Raw genomic sequence first — 24,943 nt, 5'->3', positions numbered from 1 at the left:
CTTTTCACAACCTGCAGTACATCAGAAAGACATTCTGGTATCGTGATCAGATAATGAACCCAAACATGAAGTCTGAACTGCCAGCAGCATTCCACACTTATGAGCAAGTGTCTTCTACCACTTCATCATTCAGGCACGACACTACCTTACTGGCAAAGTAACTCTCAAAATCAGGCACACCAACAAATCTTTCAGGCACTCGTTTTCCGAAAGACGCATGCCTGAGACTGGCCTGTACTTACAAGTACTGTGCTGGATCCAATAGTTTTACTATACCCAGTGCAAACTATTTTACTATATCCAGGGCATTTTAATGTTTCGTACAGCAAATTAGAAAAAGTACACCGCAGCGATTTCAACACTGGTAAATATGCATGTATATATATTATAGTAAATCGCAACAGCCATGAACCATTCTATTCTAAACGTTGACTAGAAAAATTACTCCTGCAGCGTACACTGCCCTCCATTTTTCTTTTCAGTGAATGCTGTTTTGAGGGTATGGACGAAACTAAAAGGTAAACACTATAAAGGACAAAAAATAAACACGAAATTTCATTGTGCGGTGAAAGGAAGCTCCGGTAAATTTTTTTTCATGGTAGAAAAAAAAAATATGTTTTGCTGCCAAAATAAACTTTTAATATGCGGAACCCTGAATGTATAACTAGATTTCTTTCAATCTTACCTTATACTGAGGATTGGCAAGTTCGGCAATTTTTGCCTCCATGAGTGCGTGGAATCTGGGGTGAAACCGGTACACTGAGCCATCAACACCCACAGTGGTGTGAGGTCGCTTCATCTTGTTTAGGATGGTGGCCACAGCCGCAGACACCAGGTGGGCAGCACGCGATGACACACGGGCACAGATGAGCTTGAGGCTCTCGCAGTCTTCATCCGTGCCAACCATATCCATCTTCACCATTACACTGTGGGCTTCTTCATAGACACCTCGGGGATCACTGCACAGGCACAAGACATACTTAGGCATGCGCATCAACAGCCCGCATTGTGTTGCAGCAAATCTCAAATACAGAAGAAGATGAATAAGAAACATTCTGCTTTCAGGCATGAGAGGCAGAAGCAATCATGGAGTCAATCCTACTTTCAGGCATGAGAGACAGAAGCAATCATGGAGTCAATCTCTGTTGCCACAGAACACAAAAAAAAATTACATTATGGGGTTTTACATGCCAAAACCACTTTCTGATTATTAAGCACGCCGTAGTGGATCACCTGGGGTTCTTTAACGTGCCCCACAAAACACCAATGTGTCAGTGAATTCCAAGCATAAAATGTGAGCAACCATTTCACTAAGCCAGTATACAGTCGAGTGCCCTTACAATGAACCAAACCACAAAATCAGCATGCTGTCATTCACACAATCTTGACCAATAAATTAACTTAAGGTCAGATATAACCACCATTACTTGTGGCATGTTTTTGTCACTTTCAAGATGACATGGGCTTTTTAGTAATTCACCCTTGGTTTCTGAGAGAAAAGGGAATTTACCTTTCAATCTGAGAAATGTACTTTGTCTTGAAGAGATATGGGGTCTTCATTTTCTCCGAAAGCTTCGAGCTGAACATCAAATTTTCCTCCGCAAGGTGTACTAAGACACGACGGACAAGCTCCCCCATGTACATGCCAGAAATCATTTTCTCAAATCTAGGCAGAGCAAAGAGAAAACAAATGAGAGGGCAATGAGCAACTTGAGAAACATGTCTAAAAACACCTTTTACATAGTGGCAAAGGTTACTTACAACTGCTTTCCAGGGTTGAGTGAAGCCGAATCGATTTCTTTGTCATAACGTGTTCGCACAAATTCCAAAGAGCCATGGTCACCAAACGCACCCCACTCTGTGTTGATAATGACTTGTCGAGGTTCTTCTTGATCTCCATCCCAAAGTTCAACATTTTCTAGTTTCTCCATGTAACATGCATTTGTTCCAGTTCCTAAAGCAGAATGAGAGTGTCAGTGAAGCAACCCACACTACACAACAAGGATAGCATTCTGAATTAAAGTGATACATATCTCAATAAGAAGCTGACCTTGAACATAATATTCAAATGCTATGCTCTCCATGCTCATATTGCAGAGACAATATGTATGTTCAGGCTCATTTCACTGTCGCTTGTTTCACCATAACTTGGCAAACGGCGAAGGCTGTGGGACCTCTTCTCTCCACACTGGAGAGAGCCATCCGCTTCTTAATACAGATTGTGCAACATAATTTTTTTTTAATGCGAGTCTCTTTGTTTGAAACAAGTTTTGTGTTCTGATTACTCATTGCCAGGCATACTTTTTAATATAAACTCACTCGAAACAATTTTTTTTACACATGTGGTGCTGCCTGGCTTTTCAATTCAGAAAGAAGAGAGTTGGGCCAACAGACAAGGGGTAGGGGTGCCAAATATGAGTCTAATTTTCGCACTATAGCTCACTTTTTTGAGCAGATGACACCTCCCACTGTACACTGGAAGAAGTCATGTGGCATTCTACCACCATACTAGTGCCCCACAGCACTGGCAGCCATCCCTATTTGCCAAGTTACAGTGAATGAGTACAGGTACATACAATCAATCATGGTGCCGAGTATGAGTAGTGTGCAACACATAAAAGGGGTGTGACAAACTGCAGCAGTGCCACCATCAGACCTGTCAGCATCACCAGCTGCACAGCCTTTCTAGTGTGCCGCATCGTCCCACATTCAACGAGGCAAGTTGTGATCACATCAACCATGCACGCATGCAGGCACTAAGATGTCAGCAAACTTGCACTCATTGCGGCACACACTGTATCTACTACTCATGGATACATGATTGCATTAAGAAAGGAACAAAATTTTGTTCCCAATAGAAAATCAAAAAATAATTGTTCAAGCAGCCAACAACGCAACAGATAGTGCATGACATTATGGCGCTGTGACAAAAGCATGGGCTGTGCTTCACTATACGTCGGCTGCAACAGCATTCATGATGAATGCCTTCGTTCTGCTCCACATGGTGGTGTCACCACCGTGCGGAGTACTGCACACTCCGAGTAGAAGTACTAAGCAATACAGTGCAGTAAAACTTACCGACAATGAGCCCAAGTCTGCATTGCTTGTTTTTGTGAGCACATGACATGAGAGTTCCTGTTGTGTCATTGACAACTGCCATAACATCAATATTGATGTCCTGAAGAAAAAATAAAAACTCATTGATACCTTGACATAATGAAGGCATACAGTAAAAAGTAAAAAAGACAAGACTTGCCATGTTGTAAATGTTAGGAATGAACATTCTGAACAGAGCTCAGTAGTTTGTTTTTGAAGTTACAATAAATTGTTTATTTGACCCTAAACAAGGACATGTCACAGAGCACGAAACACAGCACAACAGTACTTTGTAAGCCAGCCTCCACATCAGCATGCAAGCAGTGCGATGCAGCTGCCATGTCGAAAATGATAAAGTTCAACGCACCTTCCGCTTCTTGATTGCTTCCCTCAGCAGACGCACTACATCCTCATTCTCAACACCACTGCACTTGAAGCCCTTGGTCCACTGAACCAGTCGGGCTTTCGTGAGGCCCTCTTGCCGACAGGGAAAGCTGAATGTAAAGCCCAAGGGAAGCTTCTTGTCCTTGACTTTGTACTTGTCCATAAATTTGGACAGGCAGTCGGCTATGTGTTCGAACAACTGCAAGAGAATTGTGCAAAAATTAGCACCACTGCAAGTTCATCACGGGGAAAAAGTAACACTTCTGACAAAGTGTAATGACCCCATATAAATCTGTAATCATGCCTCTTCAATGGCTACGCAACAATGCACAACTTTCTTCACGCAAGCAAGCATGAGGTACACAATCTGGTGAATTCAGTCTTGTGTACAGGTAAGTTCAAAGGCTAGAAAAACCTCGCCACAATCCCAGTGTGCATACGTAAAGCATGCTACCATGATACTAATACAAGTTCCTACTACTCTGCCACCACACTTGCATATAAGGAACCTTGTTTTCTTTGTGCACATACTAAGGCACATCCATGAAGATTGATTTGTGCAAGAAAATGGAAATCCTCTTTTCAACAAACCAGGCCCATTTAGCTAGTGTGTTTTCACGAATGTTAAGTGATATTTTCTTTAGGAATTACCAATGGAGATAGCAATCTGAACAACAGGATATCAAACAATGACCCTAAGGATAAAGAGGCATTTCACAGAATGAACTTAATTCATTCCGTGGGCAGGCTTGTTCAGCGAGACATTTCTTTTTGAGAGGTTTTACCCTTGATACCTATTGGGAACTGATTAATTAGTTCCCGGATTGGTTAAACATGCGAAAATGTAAAGAAAAAGAAACTGATAAGAACACCAGGAAAAAGTTGTCAATTTACCGGAATCTCATATCGCGAGGGACTAGGCGAGGAAAAATGGCAGCCCAAGAAACTCGCCGGTGCGCCTGCTTCTGATTAAGTGGTGAGGTTTTCCCGCCTTGGGTATCTGCTTGACAGCATTTGAAAGAACTATAATAGGTAGTGGCTGCTTTTGGAGGCGTGCAGCATGGTATGCTACTGCTTGGTGCTGTAGTGCCGGACGTACGCAACAAAGCCTGGTGTCAGTCTTATTCACATGTAGTAGCAGGACAAAAAGCTGCGTGAAGCTTGGCTCGCGAAACTTAGAACCGGCAAACAGCCATCGGCTACAACTCGGGTATGCAGCAAGCACAGAAGAGAGGAAGATTTCTGCAACGGCGTCGGGACAGATTTTCTGCGAGTAGCAGAAAACGCGCACCGAGACATTCGCCCGTGCCCGCTGCATGGCTAATTTCATGACGCTTTATTTGGTCTATGAACTTGTTCATGCTACATTCTGGCAAGTTCACTGAAATGGAACGGGAGCGGTAAGAAGCACATTAAAGAAAGACATGGCACGTGGTCATGTTTGTGTTATGAATTAATGTACTGGATTACGAAAAAGAAGCAGTGGGAAATCGCACGCTGAGACAACCAATAAACATGCAGTGCGACGCAACTTGAGGAATAATACTGAAACGTCCAAGAATATAGAAGAAAAAAAAATATTGAATCATCGCGACGGCATATCACAATCACAATTATTTTAGAGCAGCTCTGATAGTGTCCACGCAACAATGGTTGCTTGTGTATTGTCAAATGCTCATATTCTGCGCCCTAAAGCTCACGGCACGGTGTGAAAACGTGCTCGCAGCAAAAGCAAAACATTGTGCGTGCACATGCATGCAGACGTGCAGTCGGTCGCTGCAAACCCGTGCAATCGCCGATTTGAGGCTTCTTTCTATTATGCTCCATTTGCTCCATTATGCTCCATTATAGAGGCAGCCCACTGTAAGCATATATTTCACATATTTTGCTCTCAGTGTTTGCCTACCTTTTATGCAAGAAGCCGATTCGGGAGACTACATCGCGGCGACCGCGCACTGTGGCGTTGACTGTACATATTCGGTAAAGAGGTAGCATCTGTAAACGATTCTGTGCTTCCAGTTTTCCCAAGATTATTATTTTGACAGTAAAAAACTTCCCTCATTTTGAGAGCACTTACAGAAACCTCTATGAGGAGCACGCCATGTTATCCCTCATACTACGCAAGGGAGGCGCTTCCGACAGACGACGACTCCGTAAGTCCTCGCGCCCAATACAGAGGACGATCGCAAGCGAAGCGGAGGGCATGGAATCCCGTTTTATAGCATGTTGCGACAACTTCCCGACACCACGCCACTTTCATCACATGACATGTAGAGCCAAATGGAAGCGGAACTGCGATTACAGAGCTGATTGAAGGTGAATAAGTACAGATTAAATTCATGCTAATGCATCTTCTGTGGCATTATATAGCTTGTTCCACTTGCGTACATGACAGTGCCACGGGAGAATTTTAAGGGGAGGGACGGAAACAACCCCGCACATGCCCTGCCTAATGCTTTATCACTCGAACATAAAAAAAAAAGGGGGGGGGGTTGTCAGCTGTAATGTGCGAGAAGTAATACCATTTTACTTTTCAGCTATTTATGGCATTTTTTAAGCATGAAGCAATCTTTCAAACACTTAACTGTGCTCGACTTTATGAACATTACATACCCAGGTAAGGAAAATCATTTGCCGATGTTCGTATAATCGTCAATATATTAACTATCAATATCTCACTTCATTTTTGCACATTTCCCCTCTGGGCAAATGTATTGCAATGCACGTGCGATGTGAATAATATTAATAAGTACAACGGACTGTATTGAAAGACACTGCCGAGTGTTTTTGACATATTGCTTCGAATTCTTGCAAGGTTACTATGAAAAACATGTTTTTCGGCATAATTTATGCAGCGTTTCATATGCTGCGTAAACTTGAATGTGTTGATCATATAGTGACACATAAAAGCCTAATAAGCATACACAAAGTTTTAATATGATATATATATGACTGCCAAAAATCCTACAACTGGTGTGCTGAAAATTAAAGAATGAAGGGGGAAAAACGAAAGCAAGTGTAGACATAGCCCGTACGTGCGAGCGTCTTTTTATATTCTCTGTCTAGCTAGCGTTTTTTTTTTATGCTTCTTAAAGGAAGTGCCCGCTGCCACTTTCTGCCATTGCACATAATCCTCTTCATCGGTGGGGCGACGACCTCGCCTATCCATAGCCTCACCACACCACCTATTGTTTCTTGGCGGATTTTGCCGGAAAGAAGATTTATCTTGTCATGAGAAATTCGGTTTATGCACTGGGAAACGCAGCACATGCGCTTACTATTGTTCTTGAACGTCGCATGAGCGAAAGAGGCAAACAAAAGCCCGTGCCTGCACGGCATGTGTTGTTACAGCCCAGACTAGCCACGTGAAAATGTGGCCACACCGTGTTGTCATCTGCTCATCCTCCTCGAGGCGTTCCTCTCCTTGATCGCTGCGTGGCACTACCATCTGCGGCATTGTGCAGGGTGTCTACCAAGTTGACATTTCCAAATTCACCGAGTTTTCCAGGTTCTCCCTCAGTGCCAATACAAAATTCCCCGAGTGACACAGAACTTTGTTTTATGTCAAGACGGGCTAACACCATGTCGCCTGATGGTGTCACTCTCTAGTAAGCATGTAAAAAAAAAAAAAAATTACCTAATCCAGTTTGAATAGTAAGGAGTAGTGCTAACTTTATTCAAAAAGAAAACAGAAGGGAGGGATTAGTAAAATGCACAGCAAAAAATATATTCGAAAAAAAAAGGTAAAACCCACTGTCGAACATTCCCCAAATACGAACAAAAAGGAGATGCATACAGAAGCAAATATGTTCGAAGATGAGCTATTTCTATCAACTGATAGCAAGCTCACTGGTGTGAGACCCGAACTTTGTCACCAACTGGGATTTTCTCTCAACAAATGGTAACCTCAACTGTCCCGACATACTCTCGCAGCCAGTGGACACTGCCTCAGTGCTGCATTTTACTGCTTCAAAAAGTTTATGTTGGCTTGTATTAGGGACGCCTGCATCTCGGCGTTAGCCAACGCTTTGTTTTACGAGCTCAAGCTCCTTCAAAAAAGCGGCGGCGGCACACATCCTGTCCTGTTCACTCCTCAGTGCGTAGGTCGCTTCTGTTCTCGTCCTCCTTCCGATGCGTGTTCGACCAACAGACAATCTGAAGCATCTTCTTGGTCAGTTGTACAGTCATCGTCCGATATTTCGGGCTCCCTAGGAGCCGCGAAAACGTCCGAAAAATCAGGGAGTTGGAAAAAATGAATGCATGTCTTTTACTGCCCTTAAGGGCTAAACTCCCCACAGGAACATCCGAAAAAGCTCTGAAGGCCACCAGTACACTTATTAGGCATACTGGTGCTCGTACTGTGACAGGAGATGGCGGGTGCACGCGTGTATAGTGAAGGAATACATACTGTTTCCCGTGACAATTGCCTCTTCACACGCTTGTTATGCTTCACCGCAATACTTTCGCGTATGCTTCACCACGTAACATTACTCTATTGAGGCGAAGCAGACTTTCGGAAACCGGCATTATGCAACGCGCCGTGCTTTCCAATCGCGAGAACTACAAAGGCGGAGTCCGTGCCATTGCTTGACATCGGTTAATTCTTTCAATGAAAAACACGGCACAGAACGGCAAGACGCTTAACAGCGAACGTCGAAGCAGCTAGGCTTAGCGTTGCCGCGGTGGTGGCTACGGCTGCCAGCGGATCTGCGTGCGAGAGCGTTCGAGACGGCGAGGTAATCAAAATGGAGGCGGTGGTGGCTTTGATTAATGTCATTTCAGACCTGCGGTCACGGCAAAAAGTTCGGAAAATCGGATGGTGAAGGGTTCTTGCACCCGAAATTTCAGACGTTCTTATACATAGGCTCTATGGGGTAACGTGGTCGAGCCGCGAAGCCGTCCGAACTATCGGGCGTCCGGAAAGTCGGTTGTTGACTGTACACTCTGGCAACTCCTCCAGCCGACGACACGGCGTCAAAGACGATTTGTTACAATTCCTCTCTGTTACTCGAGCCAGCATCACTGCGACTTTCGTGCCCTTTAAATTTCAGCTCCTGATAGGAGCACAAATTCCCCGAGTTTTCGCTGAGTATTTCCAGACTATTCAATATCCCTGAGAATTCCTGGTATGCCTGGTTGGTAGACACCCTGATTGGGTATATAGACACGCATGCGCGGGATGGAACGCATGCCTGCGATGAAACGAGCGCACAAAATAGCGGCGCCAAAGTGCGCACGCGCCAGACGCTTCCGTAGCTTTGAGCTTTGCGTGCCTCCACTATTTTGGTAAGTTAGCCCACGGCCGCTCGATGAAAACGCTGTGCGTTTTCATCGAGCAGCCGAGGCGCTAACGCTCGCATCGGCTGAGCATCGAGGCGCTAACGCTCGCAAAAACGGCTTGGCCAGCAAGCATGGCGGCGCCTTCTAGGCGAAGTCTGTCCGCTTCGGATTAAGTCGCCGTCCTGCGCTGTTTGATCGATTCGTTCTCAACAGATGCTTGTATTTTTTTAGATTTGTGCCATGATACTTTGACAGCGAAGTATTAGTGACAACAAGGCGCTGTTTCCGAAATATTGCCTCAATTTTCCCGCGCTTTAGGCTTAGCAAGGATGGCTGTACAGGGTCCGGAATATTTGGCTGCGCATGTTCAAAAAAAGATTTTGAGCTCACCGGTGCATTGTTATTGCTCAAATTTTGCAGAACGATCGCATTTTGGCGTCGACTTCGTTTAGTATAGCACTTGGCACAGTTAATTGCCTGGTTTCTAAGAAAAATGTGCAAATGTGCCAGCGCTTATGGGGACGCGTGCTGCTGCCACGACGGCGCAAGCATAAACTTGTATCGCCACCTGTCGTCATCTGCAGGAAACAGCGTTTCAGGGAGGGCTGCCGCGTGTTGCCCACTCCTGGAACAGGCAACTGCCCTCCCTGAAACGCTGTTTTCTGCAGATGATGGCAGGCGGCGACACAAGTCTGCTTTTCAGACGCCATTTTTCCCATAGACGAAAACAGTTTCTCATTTTTGTCTTAAGTGCACTTTCGCAAATCTAAATGTCGCAAGCGGAGTGTAATCGCAGAAGAGTGCACTTCGGTCGCAGTGCGTTCCCGGAACGCACTTTGCTGGTCGAGCGCGTAGCCTCGCCGCCAGCGGTTTCAGCGATACAAGATGTAATGCATAGAAAAAGGACACAGAAGCTCATTCTAGCTGTTGAACAGCTTAACGTAATAATCAGAACAGAACTCGCTGATATTCTGTTCTAGCAGGATAAAATGCCGCCTCGCCGCACGCCATCTTGTTCTGGATTGGCTAGGCATTCGTCTTGGCCGGCCCTGATTTGTAAGAATCTTATAATAAAAATATTTTAGTTTTTTTTTGTTGAGTAAATATAGATTCCGATTGTTTTCTTTTCATAATACAACTAAAGCAAACGCGTTTTACAAGTTTTATTTTAATCTAAATATTCAAAAAACGATTTTAGTGTGTCGCCATTTTGTTTTTGTTTTTTTAGTGTGCGTGCGCTCTGTTTTCCCGTATAGCACTGCGTAGCCTGAAGTGTCACTCAAGGTCCCGAAGGGCACTCCCCATAAGTGCACTAAAATTGCCCGCTTGACTCCTGTTAGTCATGTATAGGGTCCTGAATATTTGGCTGCACGGGTTCAAAAAAAAAAAAAAAGATTTTGCGCTCACCGCTGCACTGTTCTTGCTCAAATTTTGCAGAACGATCGCATTTTGGCGTCGACTTCTTTAGTATAACACCTGGCACCATTAGTCGCCTGTTGCTTAAAACCGAGTGCACTCTCCATAAGTGCACTTAACTTGCCCGCTTGACAGGGGTATCGCATGGCCTCCGAGTTCTCGCAGCGCGAGTGACAATTCACGCGCGTTGTGATCTCTTAAAAGCCATAGATTAAGAATGTGTAGTACAGAGGGCGCCACAAACTAAATCATAATTCACGGAGAAGGGTAGTGCCACCGCTGTGCCCATAATATGGATACACAATTGCGTTATATTGGCATTTTCTGTACGCTAGGTTTAACTTTTACATCTAGATGGCGTCTCAGCTGTTTGCGTTCCGTTTCGCTCGGTTTCGCTATTCAAAGACTAGTTCGCTGCGAAACCTACAATAGCACTAGCGTTGCGCCACTCGCTAACGCAAGCATCTTACGCCATACTAAAGCTCTCTACGAAAATTGAGAGAGAATATCGAACATTCTGGTCCAGAAACACGGTGCGTGCACGCACAGCCGTACATTGTCAAATTTACTTGCACTGGTGCGCGCGCGCTTGACACCTCGGACAAGTGCACCGTTGCCTTTTGTCAGAATTATTTTATATTACTGAACAGTGAAAGTGTTCAGTGTACTGACCTCAGTACCAGTTCCCAGCATGATTTCTTGAGGAATAGCGTAAATTTCGTTCTGCATGCTGAATCGATCACCGTCGATATCAATGAGCAGAACTCGGAAGTTCGTGCCCCCCAAATCCAAGGCTAAGAATGTTCCACTTTCTGAAATGCAGAAAAAAGGCTTGTCTCAGTAACGCTTCACATTCACAAGCACCATGTTCATTCATAAGTAACAGCCCAATCAGACTCACCTGATCCGTTGGGAACGTCCCTCACATAAGTCATGAACATTTTGACTTCAGCCGATTTGTGAGTTTCTTTTCCGAGGCCTTTGTTGAATTCATCAAGAAGTTTGGCCGAAACTTTTTGCAATACATCATTGGGGAGCTCGAGGTCACGGGTCATGGCTTCAATCTGTGATAGAGGAGAAAAAAAAATGCATGCATTGGTTAAGTACCATCCCACAATATACTATGCCGCGCGGTTTCTTAGCACGAACAATGCTGGAAATAAATACGAGCAGGGAGGACAAAAAAAAAAAAGCTTACATGCGAAAATTTTTCGACGGAGACTTGCACGCAATTACGCATAAATATATTTGACATTAATAAGTAAGCAAAACGTGCGCACGGTCAGTGACGTCAGACACGGGAAAGGGGCTGGTAGGCCCGTCGAGTTAACCCCTCTTGCTCAATACAAATCGAGCTGGGCACCTAAGCCCGACTGTAGAATCAGTATCTTGCAAGCATTTCGACCTCGCAGTATAATAGTAGGCCAACAGCCATTCGCACTTCCCTCGCCCTGACCCAACGGTACATTGGCCCGTCAAACATTTCCGACGGCCCTGTGCAGTCATCGCTGCACTATGACGTCGCAAAGTTGAGGCTTCACCGCATAAGCAGACAATTCTGCGAGTAAAGCCGTGCTTTTCGTGTTAATGAAACCACCACGTAGTATTCCCTTAATTTGACATCGCTTAATTCAATATCCCGCTTAAAGGGCCCCTGAAACGGTTCGGACAAATTTTGTAGACGCGTAGGGTGCAGCTTAAGTAGAACATTCGCACCACAATTTAAGTGAAGCGTTACGTATTAATGGAGCTACAAGCGATTACAAGTTACCCTCCTCCCTAGCCATGCTTTTCCTCCTCAACTCGTTCGCCGAGCCATCGGGGCTAAACTCCGCCTTCACTGATTCTGCGTCACGATGCGACGTCACATCGTACACTTCCGGTTGTTTTGGAGCCCGCCCGCGCGAAACCTCTCCGCTAGCCGCTTGGCCGTCGACCGCAAGCGAGAGCTATCGAAGCAGCGTGCGTTGCGAGCATTCTGTCGTAGCGCCGAACGTGTCTGGTATTCCGGTAATCACACACTAGCTGAACGACGCAACGGTGGAGGCATAAACTCAAGCTGATGAAGGAACTTTAGCGTAGACGTACGTGAGCTGCCTGATCAGTCTCCACGGCACAGCCACCCGTGGGCGCAGAGCTTAACCAGCCAAAGAAAGAGCGAATATTGCTCTAACCAAGTGTACAACATTTTAAACATTTACAAAAACAACGTCTTAACAATTAAACTCCTGCGAAAAATGTACACCAGCAGCGAAGAAGAATACATTTTGTTACTGCTACTGTGTCTGGTTGAGCTCTATGCTACCACGTGGCTGCACCGTGCAGACCATTCACATTTGCACTTCTGTTCATCCCAAGAAACAACACGCAAGGGGACACGGCCAGGCCATGTCCCCTTTGCGCTTGCGTTTACCCTAAATACCGGACTCGCGAAACGTTATTGCGTTAGTAATCTTCCGGTGTAAAGTGATGGCCGCAATCGCGCAAATCCTGGCGCCGATCGGATAGCGGCAGTCCGATGTGCTGCAGCCAGTCCGCTCGTCTACTGGCTTGCAGAGGGACACGATGTCGCAGCTTGAAATATTGCCAGTCGCTACGTTTGCAGTCCACAACGCAACAAAGTCGAATCATAGCACTCGCGAAAAGACAGAACGACACTGACGGCGGAGCTCTCGCCAAAGACGGAGCACGTTGTAACACAAGCAGACGACACTTGCTGTGTGCCGGAAGTGCTGAAGTGTACTGAAAAATTGTTCTTGTGCATCCCCTTTATGTTACTTTCTCTTTATAAAAACAAATTAACTAACATTTCAACTATTACGGACATCATTTGCTTACTATAAAGTTGGAAAAATTATCGATCACGCGCCCTGGTCGGCCAATCGTATAGCTCGCCCCACTGACGTTATATGGGTGATTTGCGTCATATGGATAGGGGCGGCTTAAAATTCCGCCGAGCAGTGTGGTGCGATCGGCAGCGATGTGCATTTTTAAAACCTTATAATAAATTACACACTTTACGCGAAGCACTTAGATGCGTCAATTAATGATCAGAAGGACCTACTCTAACGACCCAGTACGTTTGTAGAAAATCGTCAAAATCGTTTCAGGCTCCCTTTAAGGCTGGGCTCTAGTACGTCATTTTGATGGCAAATTCCGACCAGAGGAGGTCGGAAGCAGCTGCACTGAAAGCGTCAAGTTGGCTATTTTATTACTATAGATTTTTGTAAAACAGGAAGAAAACAGCAAAAGGAAATCTTTAAGGCACCGACTGCTAAAGGAAGCGAGAGGTGAGCGTTCCGTGGGATGCCTGGATGTGGGAGGCCGCGCTCGGTCACACATTGAGGCGTTGGTGACCAGCGCCCTCCGTCATTGAGCCTCTTCGCTCCGTCTCAATGAACTTGCCAAAACTCCTCCCTCGTTTTCGGGTCCACACAACTGCGCTTTAAGCGTAAGCACCGCCACTGGCCCGTAAACGCCTCAGCCAGGTGCATGGCTGCGACGGTTACTGTAGTGACGGTGGAATGGTAACGCTATAGTGAAACGAGGAGAAAACAGCGGACGCCGACCAAGCTGGAGAAATTAAGGGCGGGCTGGCCTTTGGCCAGCTTGAGCTGGGCGAGGAGACAGAGCGAGTGGGCGTTTCCATATGCGTTCTACAAAGCGTTTCCACATGCCGCCACGGCTCTCGCACAGGCTACACAAGGTAACCTATGCTGAAACATTTTAAAGGCTGTGACCGCGCACAAACAAAACGCCAAGCTTCGGCCTACAGGCTCTGGACTCGCAAGGTCAAGCAGAGATGCGCACAGTAACTGAAGAAATGTTCACTTAAAACAGAACGCGCATTTTGTCGGTGGCTAACACATTTTTCATAGCTAAAGATAACGTACTTCTGCCCGTGGTGTGTCACTACGAGGGAACTGCACAGTGTCAATAGGACCTCGGTTGCCAGTTAATTGGTCAGTCTCGAGAATGCTGACTGCTTAGCGAGGTACAATCTAAAAAAAAAAAAAGTATATGAAGAAACGCCGAATCTGCTTGTCAAGCACAGATTATTCTCGACATATGAAATCGTACCCCCCACCCTTCAACACACAGGGATGGGACTGCCCAAAGTGAGTTTGCAGCAAGTAAAACTGCGTTTTAGAGCAGTTTCGAGCAGAAAAAAATTCATCTTGGAGCAGCTTGGAGCAGACTAAATTCCATTTTGAAGCAACTTAGAGCAGATAACATTTTATCTTGAAGCAGTCTGGAGCAGGCTAATCTGAATTTTGGTGGCATAATGGAATAAAGGGCAGCACACTTCTAAACCACGACGGAACACAGAATAAACCAACATGAGCGCTGTACTACATGTGTCCTAAGCAACGCCTTAAGTTAAATTTTGAAGCAGATTACCCCGATACTGAAACATTATAGTGCATGCAAATTTACGCTCGCAGCGCCCTCAGCCTACTTTTTGCTGTTATGCACCTCAACTAAGGAACGCCGCACCGCTCGGCTCACTGAACCGTATTCTAGTACACTCTAAATACCACCGCCCTGGCCGTTCCGACAGCAGCGAACGCGGATGAAAGACTGCGATAGCGAAGAGAGCGCGAGGAGGAGGGCATGGCAAAAGCGTGAGAAGAGCGTAGTGCGCCGCGCAAGACGGGCTCTGCAGCAACAATGGCTACGAGATGGCGCCAGAGTAGCGCACATTGTCTATTCACCGACGACGCCACCTATACCATATATGGAAACAAAGCGTTGCGTGAGCGGAGGCCTGTCTGCGGAGTCTGCTGTGAATGGCGCCCACGCGTCACCCGCGCGCGGCCTCTCGCGATCTACCGATTAGCGAGGCAGTCGCGTCACACTTAGCTCCGTTTGCAATGTGCCGCACGAGACGGATTGTCCGCGCCAGCCAATATATCGCGAAATGAAAACAAGCATACAGCTACGCTGGAATATCACATTCGGGAGTATCGTAATCGTCGGTGAACTTATTTTTTTTCGGCGAACGAATCCGCTCGCTATTCGTGGCGCAATTTCGGTCAATTTTCTTTGTTTGACACAGGAATTTGCGTTTGCATCAAAATGACGCAGGAGTCCCACTTCTGCATGTACATACTATATAATATATATATATATATATATATATATATATATATATATATATATACACACACGCATACGAGGGTTCATCCTGAAATAAGGTTCCCATCAATTTTAGAAATAGATAACATTGTTTATTCTCAGAAATTCACATCATTGGAAAGATGAAACTTTGCTCTATTGTTCTATATAATCCCCATCTTTTTCTACGCATTTTTGTAGACGGTGTTATTAATTTCTGTATCCCAATGTCGTAGAACTCCGCCGCCATCCCGATGAGGAAGCGTTTCACCTCTTCTTTGACTTTATCGTCGCTCCGGAAGCGCTGGCCACTCAAATGTTCCTTTAACTTGGGGAACAAGTGATAATCAATAGGCGCGAGGTCTGGACAGTATGGTGGGTGGGACATGACAGTCCACCCAAAGTTTGTCAAAAGTTCCTGGGTTTGACTGGAGACGTGAGGTCGGGCGCTGTCGTGAAGCAGCGTTACACCGGCTGCCAGTCGTCCTAGGCGGCGGTTCTGGATAGCTCGCCCGAGTTTTCTTAGTGTTGCACAATAACTGTCCGGGATTACTGTTGTCCCACGTTCCATGAAATCAATCAGCAGTATCCCCTTACGATCAAAACAAAACAAAAAAAACACTGGCCATGACATTGCCAGCAGAAGGAGTTGTTTGAACTTCCTTGCGACAGGTTACTCTGGGTTACATTGGGCGCCACTTTGGATTTTTGTTTCGTTTCGGGAGTGAAACGAAACACACACGTTTCGTCTCCCGTAACAGTGGAGTCCAACAATCCTTCCTTATCTTCTGGACACTTTTGAAGAAACTGGCGAGCACAGTCAAGGCGTTTCTCCTTGTGGTCTGATGTCAATAGCCGCGGCACCCATCGAGCACAACACTTGTGATATCCCAATTTTTCAGTCAAAGCTCTTTCCATTGTACCATAAGGACTCCCAGGAATCTGAGCAACAAGTTCACGGACGGTGATCCTCCTGTTTCGAAGCACTTCGCGTTGGACCATCTCGATAACAGTCTCCGAAACTGACGGTCTTCCACTCCGTTCTTCATTGTGGACTTCCTTCCGACCGGCACTAAACTCCCTGCGCCACTTTCGGACGTGTTGAACGGACATACACTTGTCGCCATTCACCTCTGTCAACTGACGATGAATATCCACGGGTGGAGTCCCTTTGGCGTGCAAAAAGCGAATTACGGAACGAATCTCGCACTTGGCGGGATCGACAATGGGAACCTCACATCGGACGGCTGCTGAGCCAACGATGTTCGGCGCAACGAAGCGAGGCCGGGGGGAATCGAGAATGGAGGAACAGCCGCGTGCAGCAGTGTTGCTGGATTTCGCCTCGCACCTTCCCGTGTGGCTGGAGCTATTTGGAAACTAATTTCTGGATCAACCCTCGGTATGTGACATGTTGGGACCTTTGCGCATGCACGTCGTATACTACAGCTTCCACAGTGCCGCAAACGACCTGTAAGATGGAGTAGCTCCACGCTGAACCTTGATCCACGGAGTTTAACGTCCCAACGCAACACTGGGGCTTAGCTATGAAAGAGGCCGTAGTGGAGGGCTGCAGTTCTTTAGCGTGGACCGAAACCTAAGTACATGAGCGCGTTGCATTCCGCTCCCATCGGATGCGGACGCCGCAACCAGGCAGCAGAACGCCATTGCCACTGAGCGACCGCGGTGAGTCCTACAGAACATCCTGTCTCATGGGACATACACACGTTCTACGTTGAGCCACTGTGGCATTTTGAGTGCTATATAGGGCGTTCGCTGCCATACTGCGTCTGGCTTCACATCAGATGGCATCCTGCACTACTGAAGGGCACGTCTCACTCGCTAATGTAGGAAAAGCTCTCGGCCGCACTGACAGGCTGTTGATACAACGTGGACCTTTCGGCCAACAGGAGCGGCTGGTTGGCCCAAGAACCGAGCAGGAAAAATAGCGCATCGGACAGGGAAGCACCCGTTGTCCCTTTGTTACGCCCTCTCCATTGCGCTGTTCTTCTTGCTCTTCCCGACAACGCTTAAAAAGACGTAATTCCATTACCTTACAGAACTTTATTATGCTACTGCTGTAATTAGAAGTGTAATATTTACTACAAAGTAAAGTAACAAGTTTATTCAACTGAGAGCAAGCGCTGGCGAATCAGAAAAAAAAGAAAAGAAAACGCGTTGCAATCCGAAAGCTGCAGCGCATATTACTGGCAACGACAGTACGTTGTTTCCGACAGTTGAACAGAACCAGGACATTTAATATTCGCAGTCTGGTTCTAAACTTTAAGAAAAGGAACATACCGATCAGTGACGCAATGTAAAAAAGACAATACTAGCCCAACACAAAAGCCGTCGAGCGCCAACCCTTTCAGCGGGCATGATCAATTCAATTCAATTCATTTGGACATACGTAGGTGGTACAGGATGTCCACGAGGCGCGGCAAAAGGAGGCAACAATGCCTCCTGACAGGGCCTTCACCTCGGTATCACACATTATGACAGCAGGTCGGCATTACAAAATACTGCACTACATTGTGAGATCAATGAAATCAGTGGAAATTCAGAAATACAATGCTGTGTCACATATGACAAATTATCCTATTATTTTATATTATACATTCATTACATCATTCTAATTCACGGAAACAATGATGTAGGTAATCATTCAGATTGCACTTGCTCAAGAAAAAAGAAAGGTACAATTCAAAGCAAAAGAGGCAGGAGAAGAAAGCATCATTTTCATTTTTTTCTTAAATTCAGAAAGGGTTTTGCAATCATTTATGCAGTTGATCATTAAAGGATAAGTGTTACAGAGTGTAACTATTTGATTGTCTATGATCTGAGTACCATAATTTGTGCGTGACTTCGACCAAACCATAGATACAGTGCGCAAGTTATGGGTAAGGTTCCTGTTTAAGTACTTAGTGCAGAAGGATGTAAAATCATGCTTAATGTTATGAAAAATAAGTACAGCCAATGAGAAACTGTAAAGTTGATAGTATGGCAGTACCTTAACTGCGTCCTACAGGGATTCTTTGGTAATAGGTGCGGAACGGAAAACGGCCTTCAACGCCCTGAACTGAAGCGAAAGAAGGCGCTCTGAATCCGATTTGTTACATGTACCCCAAACTAGCTGACAGTACATAAAATAGGAGTGAATTATGGAAAAATAGATCTGCTTTCTCAAACGCAGACGTAAAAGATATTTTACGCGTTGCAACAAACCGATAGTCCTAGATGCTTTCAAACGAACCTGATCCACGTGATCTGTCCATGTTAAGTCATATTTGAAACAGACGCCCAGGAAGCGGCAAGAATTTGTTGGCAATAGATTGGTATTATAGATCTGTAGTTGGACGTGATGATTCAAAGGCTTGTTTTTGGGGCGGAAAATAATATATTGTGTTTTCTTTATATTTAAGTCAAGTTCGTTGTTATTTAACCAGATCTGTAGCTGACTCAGCCACTGATTTGCATGTTCTTCAAGTGAGGCCAGATTTGGACCAGAAAAGAAGACATTAGTGTCATCCGCGTAAAGGATAATATCAGGTGTCAGGGGGATGTTAACGAGGTCATTGATGTATAAAATAAATAACAAAGGCCCAAGAATAGATCCTTACGGCACGCCGTACTTAATTATTCCTATGTCTGACAAATTGATTCATACTAGTGTATTGTTTTCTTCCTTTGAGATAACTGTCTATCAGCTCATGCGCTATTCCTTTGATACCATACTTTCCCAGTTTTTCCATCAGAATTTCATGCTTAATAGAATCAAAGGCTTTTCGGAAGTCAAGAAAAATGCCCAGTGTGTATAGTTTCTGTTCAAAGTTTTCCAAAGTACGGTCCTTTATGAATAGCAGTGCTGTTTCCGTTGATTTTCCGGCCTGAAATCCATATTGTTGTTTACATATTATATTATGAGCATTTAAAAATTTATTTAACCTCGTGTATATTATGCGTTCGAGGATCTTAGAAAAGAGAGGCAAAACAGAAATAGGTCTGTAATTATTCAGATCATTTTTTCCTCCTCATTTGAATATTATGGTTACGCGTGCAACTTTCATGTTATCAGGGAATATACCGGTCTCTAATATGAGATTACAAATATATACTAGAGGACCCACAAGTAATGGAAGTACGGCCTTGATGGGGCGTGCACTAATATCGTCATTTCCTGGCGAGCATCCATCCTTCATTGCCTTTACAACACTTATTTACCTTTACAATACAACAAGGTATTGTTTTATATACAAAGATACGCCGCCGCCACGTCTTTCCTTCCTAAATACAGAGACGTTGTCATAACCTGTTAACTGTGTAACATCGCTATTTGATGCATACCATGTTTCTGTAAATCCAATTATGTCAGAGTGACATTTTATGAGCTCGAGATCAGCCTCAATTTCATCAATCTTATTTCTGAGGCTTTGTGCATTTAAATGATACAACGAGAAATATTTGCAATAGCTATTTTCATTTATGAACGTGTTAAGGGAGTCGTAAGTATAATACATCGTGAAGGTTAACAATTACAGCAGCAATAAAAAAGAAACCAACTTAAGCAATTAGCTCAAGGTCTTGTTCAGAGGCAATCCTTATAGCCCTTGCGCCAGGTTCTTTCCTTACGAAGACCTTTCCATCGGAACACCACGAAAATTGGTAGCCTTGTTCGCGTGCTCTTGATTTGGCAAGCCATAAAAGCTTTCTGTTCAGTGGCGTCAGATTATCGAAAAAGGAAATGTCTTTATCACACTTCTTCACAACTTCACGATTTGCAAGCCAATTTACTTTCACAGATTGGCGGGAAAACCTTATCAGAATGATTGGCACTTTGTTCACAGGTGCTGGCAGGCGATGCAAACCGTCCACATCACGCTCATTCAGCAGGGGAAGCTCGAGTTTCTGAGCAAGATTAATAATAATAATATTTGGGGTTTTACGTGCCAAAACCACTTTCTGATTATGAGGCACGCCGTAGTGGAGGACTCCGGAAATTTTGACCACCTGGGGTTCTTTAACGTGCACCTAAATCTAAGCACACGGGTGTTTTCGCATTTCGCCCCCATCGAAATGCGGCCGCCGTGGCCGGGATTCGATCCCGCGACCTCGTGCTCAGCAGCCCAACACCATAGCCACTGAGCGACCACGGCGGGTCTGAGCAAGGTTGTTCAGTTTTGCGAGAAGGTTCTCGTTTTCGGCGAAAGGTATACCGTGAATTTCCATGCTTTGACGCCTACTGCATTGCTGCAATTCGTTTAGTTCCTTAGTTAGCCTCGCAACTTCATTTTTGTCTTGGTGCGCCTCTAACACTTCTACTCTCTTGCTAAGGCTCTCGATCTGCCCCTCACGTCTGGATGTTATTGATGCGCATATATCCACTCCACAACTGACAGGCAAGGTCATAGCTGTAGAATGTGAGCGCCATGCCGTTTCGCGGCGTAGCTTTCTGCGGGCAAACATAACGACAGCCTGCCATTATAGGGTTGCAAAGCTCGTGACCGCTCGGGCACTAGGTAATACGCGGTGCAGGATCACCGACGTTTGCAGAGCTCAGCTGCAGGCCGGATGTCCGCCAGCCAGCACCAGTCGAGGTTACAAGCGCCGCACGTGCCGTTGCACAGTCGCGGAAGCAAATCGGCGGTGAAACAAAACGGCCTCGGTGCCTCGCGTGCTGCTCTTGCGAAACGCGCGCTGACAAACATTACCGGGGGCGGGGACGGCTGTAGAGTGAGGGGGCGCTGCAGTGCTTCCTTCGAGACTTGCGTGCCTCGAATGCGCGGCGGACAGGTCAACTGGTATTTATTCGCCGGCTCAACGAGAAAGCCCAACGGCGTGACGATAGAGACACGGCGCCAGCAGCGCATCGGGGTCTCCTTTGACGTCACGGATGACGGTCGGGGCGCATTACAGCTCCCCAGCGATTTCAGCGGATAGACGCGCTTCGCCATTCCGCCTTTCCCATTTTGATTGCACGACTTAAATGTATGACTGACGTAAGGATCGCGATGAAAGAGCAAGACGTCGTCTCCTATGCCGACACCGGGGCAGAGCGCCTTGCGTGCTTCGGGGAGCGAGCGGTTATGACAACGACACCGTACCGAAGAGAGCAAGACTTGGTATTACAGCGCCCTTAGGGCTAAACACACACCGACGTGTCAGCGACTCCTCAAATGCGCGCTTGGATGAAGGGCACGGCAGAATGTCACGAGGGAGAACCAATGCATGTGAACGCGAGACTGCAGGCGCGGCACAGTCCCGCCTGCACGAGTCTGCATCGTGATGTCGGCCTTCGCCGCTTGGCCGCACGCGAGCACAGATCAACGCGCAATGAAACGCGCCGGTGTATGCGAGACAGAAAGTAGCCGGAATCAATGGCCAACTACACAAGGTCAACCTTGGACCATACAGGCCGACACTGACGGATATAGTAGCCCTGCCGGGCACAAGGCAAGCGAGATTACGACGGTGTATTAGTCCAGCGACGCAGTGCTTCAATCGTATGTATTTCTACGACCGGATAGGCAAGACGCCGATCGAGTCTGCTTGCCTCCTTGATGACATGTGCGCAAGTGCAATCTGATATACTGCACGGAACTAGCGAGGCGCGTGAAGATTATAAACGACATCGCATGTCACCACAGGAATCGCTTATTCAGTTCTGAACATGAGTTAGGCTTGCTGCCAATTTCCACCGAACCTTGACGTCACCCTAGAAGAGAATGACGACCTTTAATAACTTTCTTTTCCCATGCAGCATTGTTTGGTCCTCTCTGTATACGACAGTCACGCGACGCTGCCAGCGCTGTGAACCGCTTTCAGGGGTGCATGCCTGGCACAACCTCAGGGCGGGACGCACCCACAGGGGCAAGAAAGGGGGCGACCCGCAATCACGCCGGGTGCGGCGCTCTCTCGACGGGCCACGGGTGCTGCCAAGCGGTCGACGCAGTCGCTCACCCGCATTGTAGTCATTCACGGCGCACTTGCCAAGTCACGTCGTGGACAAGTAGTGCAAGAGCGAAGAAAGAAAGCTGCCAAAGCAACACGGTCTGCGCGCGCGCTCACAGCACTGGCGGCAATGACGAGTGAAGGTCAAAGCAGCAACGAGCCACCTGTGACGTCTCCTGAAAAGGCGCGAAGCACGCGTGGCGGCAGCTGTCGCAGCAGCGTCGGATAACAGCGCCGCGCGCCCCTTGAGAGAGGCCCCGCGGGCTCTGCGAGCGGTCTTGGTGGTCCGGCCCGAAGTCAATTCACATGGTCGCCAAGGCGACGCTGAGAGGCGGTTCCAATTAGGGTCGTGCGATTGAAGCGCGACTACATCTCGCGGGCCGAAACAGTAGGTACTTCTAGGTCAAGACAGGCAATGTGCGTTATCGGCGTGACATAACATTCTCTACGGGAAAGTAGCGAGCGCAGCGTTTTCAAGAAAGGAAATAGAAGCAAGACAGATGACGATTATCGTTGTGGGACAATATACGCCCCAAAGGGTGCAATTATTTTAAAGAGAATATAAGATTTGATCATTAACTTTATTTCTTAACTGCCTTGCCACTGCATTTGCTTTAGCTATGCCTTCAGTGCTAGAAAAAAAACTACAGGTGGCACGTGTGCTGTTACTGAAGATTGTGCTTCTTGTGAATTGTTTTAATGTAATGCTGATTTTATCTTAACACCGAAATAACAGATGTGCCTTGGTGCGAAGGACACACGCATATGGCACTTAGTTCAAAATGTGGGTGAACCCATTGCTATGAATTCATGCACAATTATCAAGGCTCACCAGTTTAATACGTGCCGTTATAGAATGAGGCCTATAGATACAGGTGGGTGTATTCAGGTTGCACTGTGACGCGATGTTGTGGCGAATATTCTCACTTCATTTTGTACTATTGTGCGCTCTGCATATGCGATGTGAAGTCAGCTGGCGCAGTATACCTTGGCGCAACAAGCCTCGAACAGCAAACGATTTTTTTTTTTCATCAAGCTGGCCCCGCGAAATGTAGATGGTGCTGTCGTGCCTCCACAAGCTGTCAATGCAGGACGTATGGCGTGGATGGGTCAGCCCCAACCCGTGCCGTTGAGCATAATACTAGAGTCCGGAGTTCCACGCTATCAGCAAGACGAATGTGGTCAGGTTCCCGAGCTACCTCGCAATCCTGCATAGGCACACCTGATCTTGTGGGTAAAGTTACCAAGGCCAACTTTTAAACTATATATGAATCCGTCATGCACACGCCGACAGAAAACGCGGGTTTTGCAACGGTGCACTTCCCAGAAGCCTTGCTGCCCAGACGCAGCTGCGATCGTCTCGCAAGTGCCCGAGCATGACCTCGTACAAAAACACTGCAAGATATACACAAGGCGGCGAGAACGCAGGCTGTTTTGACAGTGGCGAGATCCGAGCGACGGGGGCCCGCAAGCAAAAATAACGCTCGGCATCTGTCAAACCCGCCTGGAGCTACCAAATCTGTTCAAAGAGGTCAGAAAGGGAGTACACGATTCGCTTCACAACGGATGCAGCGGCGTAAGGTAAGCATGGCAGCTTGAAACCAGTTCCGTACGTTAAAACACAGCTGAAATCAATTCATTAAACGACTGGCAGCAACTATAATTGAGGTCTTGTCGTATAAAGGTGTTACCAAATAGCGGGCATTACGACAGAAAAACAATCTCCACGGCCATATCACACTTATTGTCACTGCACGCTTCACAACCGCGCAGCGCGTCCGAAGAAGCGCAGTCAGGTGCGACAATCATGGGCGTAACAAAACAGCTCGCCGCATGTGTACAATGCGGCAGGCGCGGAGAGTCGGCAGAATCACGAAGCGCTAGGAGCAACTTGACTGCCGCGCGTAGCCCAGTCGTTCTGCGGCGCGACGAGTCGGGCGGCGCAGATATCCGACCAATGCAACTGCGGGCACGCGCGCGCAATGTGTGGGCAAAGCAAAGCAGCGCATACAGAACGGGCGCAGCCGGAAGCACGCCCTCCGAGAAAGCACGGCGTAACAACCCATTGTTTGCAACACAGCGGTTCCCAAACGCCGAAATCTCGGGCCACCATGCAATGAATGAAAGCAGGAAGATCACATTCCTCAAAGCAAATACGAATGCCCTCAGTGAGAAAGCATCGTTCAGGAAACGCAAAAACGGTAAACACGCGCCAGTAGCAGCCTTGCTCCAAGACGGGCACTGACGACGTCACAAGAAAAACCGTGTGCACAGGAATACAACGTCACGAGAAAAGAACACTTACGGCGTTGAGCTGGGTAGAGAGACAGAACAGTCTCTGCAATCGTCCTAAGCAAGTCCGCATTTCCATACAGCATGCTCGACTTGATTCAAGTTTGGTATCGCTTCTTACACCGACACGTCCGCAGATCACAGGGCGCTTACTGGAGGCAGCACAAAAGTCGCAAGCAAGCCGGAAGCGAGGATCAACTTGGCGAGGCGGGCAAGAAGGACAACCACAGAGTTTGCTGCAGCCGCAACAGCCCATAATTACCTGCCCCGCGGCGGTCTGTAAATAGGAAACTGAGTCATCTCAGTGACCAACGCTTAGGCCTTCAAACCAAATGCATATAGATAACGCCGCGATCGCTGAAACCAGACAGCCATGTCTAACACTGACAAGGCTACACAAGGTCTCGTAGGC

General features: G+C 46.7%; 1 protein-coding gene across 2 annotated transcripts in view; it reads right to left on the bottom strand.

The window, feature by feature from the left end:
• Nucleotides 1–24,943, bottom strand: part of Hex-A (Hexokinase A) — a 48,145-nt gene that overhangs the window by 2,975 nt on the left and 20,227 nt on the right. For both annotated transcript variants that reach the window (XM_075676387.1, XM_075676388.1), the window contains exons 2-8: nt 11,078–11,240; nt 10,849–10,988; nt 3,464–3,679; nt 3,079–3,178; nt 1,762–1,954; nt 1,511–1,666; nt 686–959 (exon numbers count right to left, since the gene is read on the bottom strand). In XM_075676387.1, the coding sequence (XP_075532502.1) occupies nt 686–959; nt 1,511–1,666; nt 1,762–1,954; nt 3,079–3,178; nt 3,464–3,679; nt 10,849–10,988; nt 11,078–11,240 (1,242 nt within the window). The remainder of the gene's footprint in view (nt 1–685; nt 960–1,510; nt 1,667–1,761; nt 1,955–3,078; nt 3,179–3,463; nt 3,680–10,848; nt 10,989–11,077; nt 11,241–24,943) is intronic.

This window comes from Dermacentor variabilis, unplaced genomic scaffold (genome assembly GCF_050947875.1).
Source record: "Dermacentor variabilis isolate Ectoservices unplaced genomic scaffold, ASM5094787v1 scaffold_12, whole genome shotgun sequence".
Taxonomy (NCBI): Eukaryota; Metazoa; Arthropoda; class Arachnida; order Ixodida; family Ixodidae; genus Dermacentor; species Dermacentor variabilis.
The sequence above is the reverse complement of the archived record's forward strand: the minus strand, read 5'-3'. Positions and strand labels throughout refer to the sequence as shown.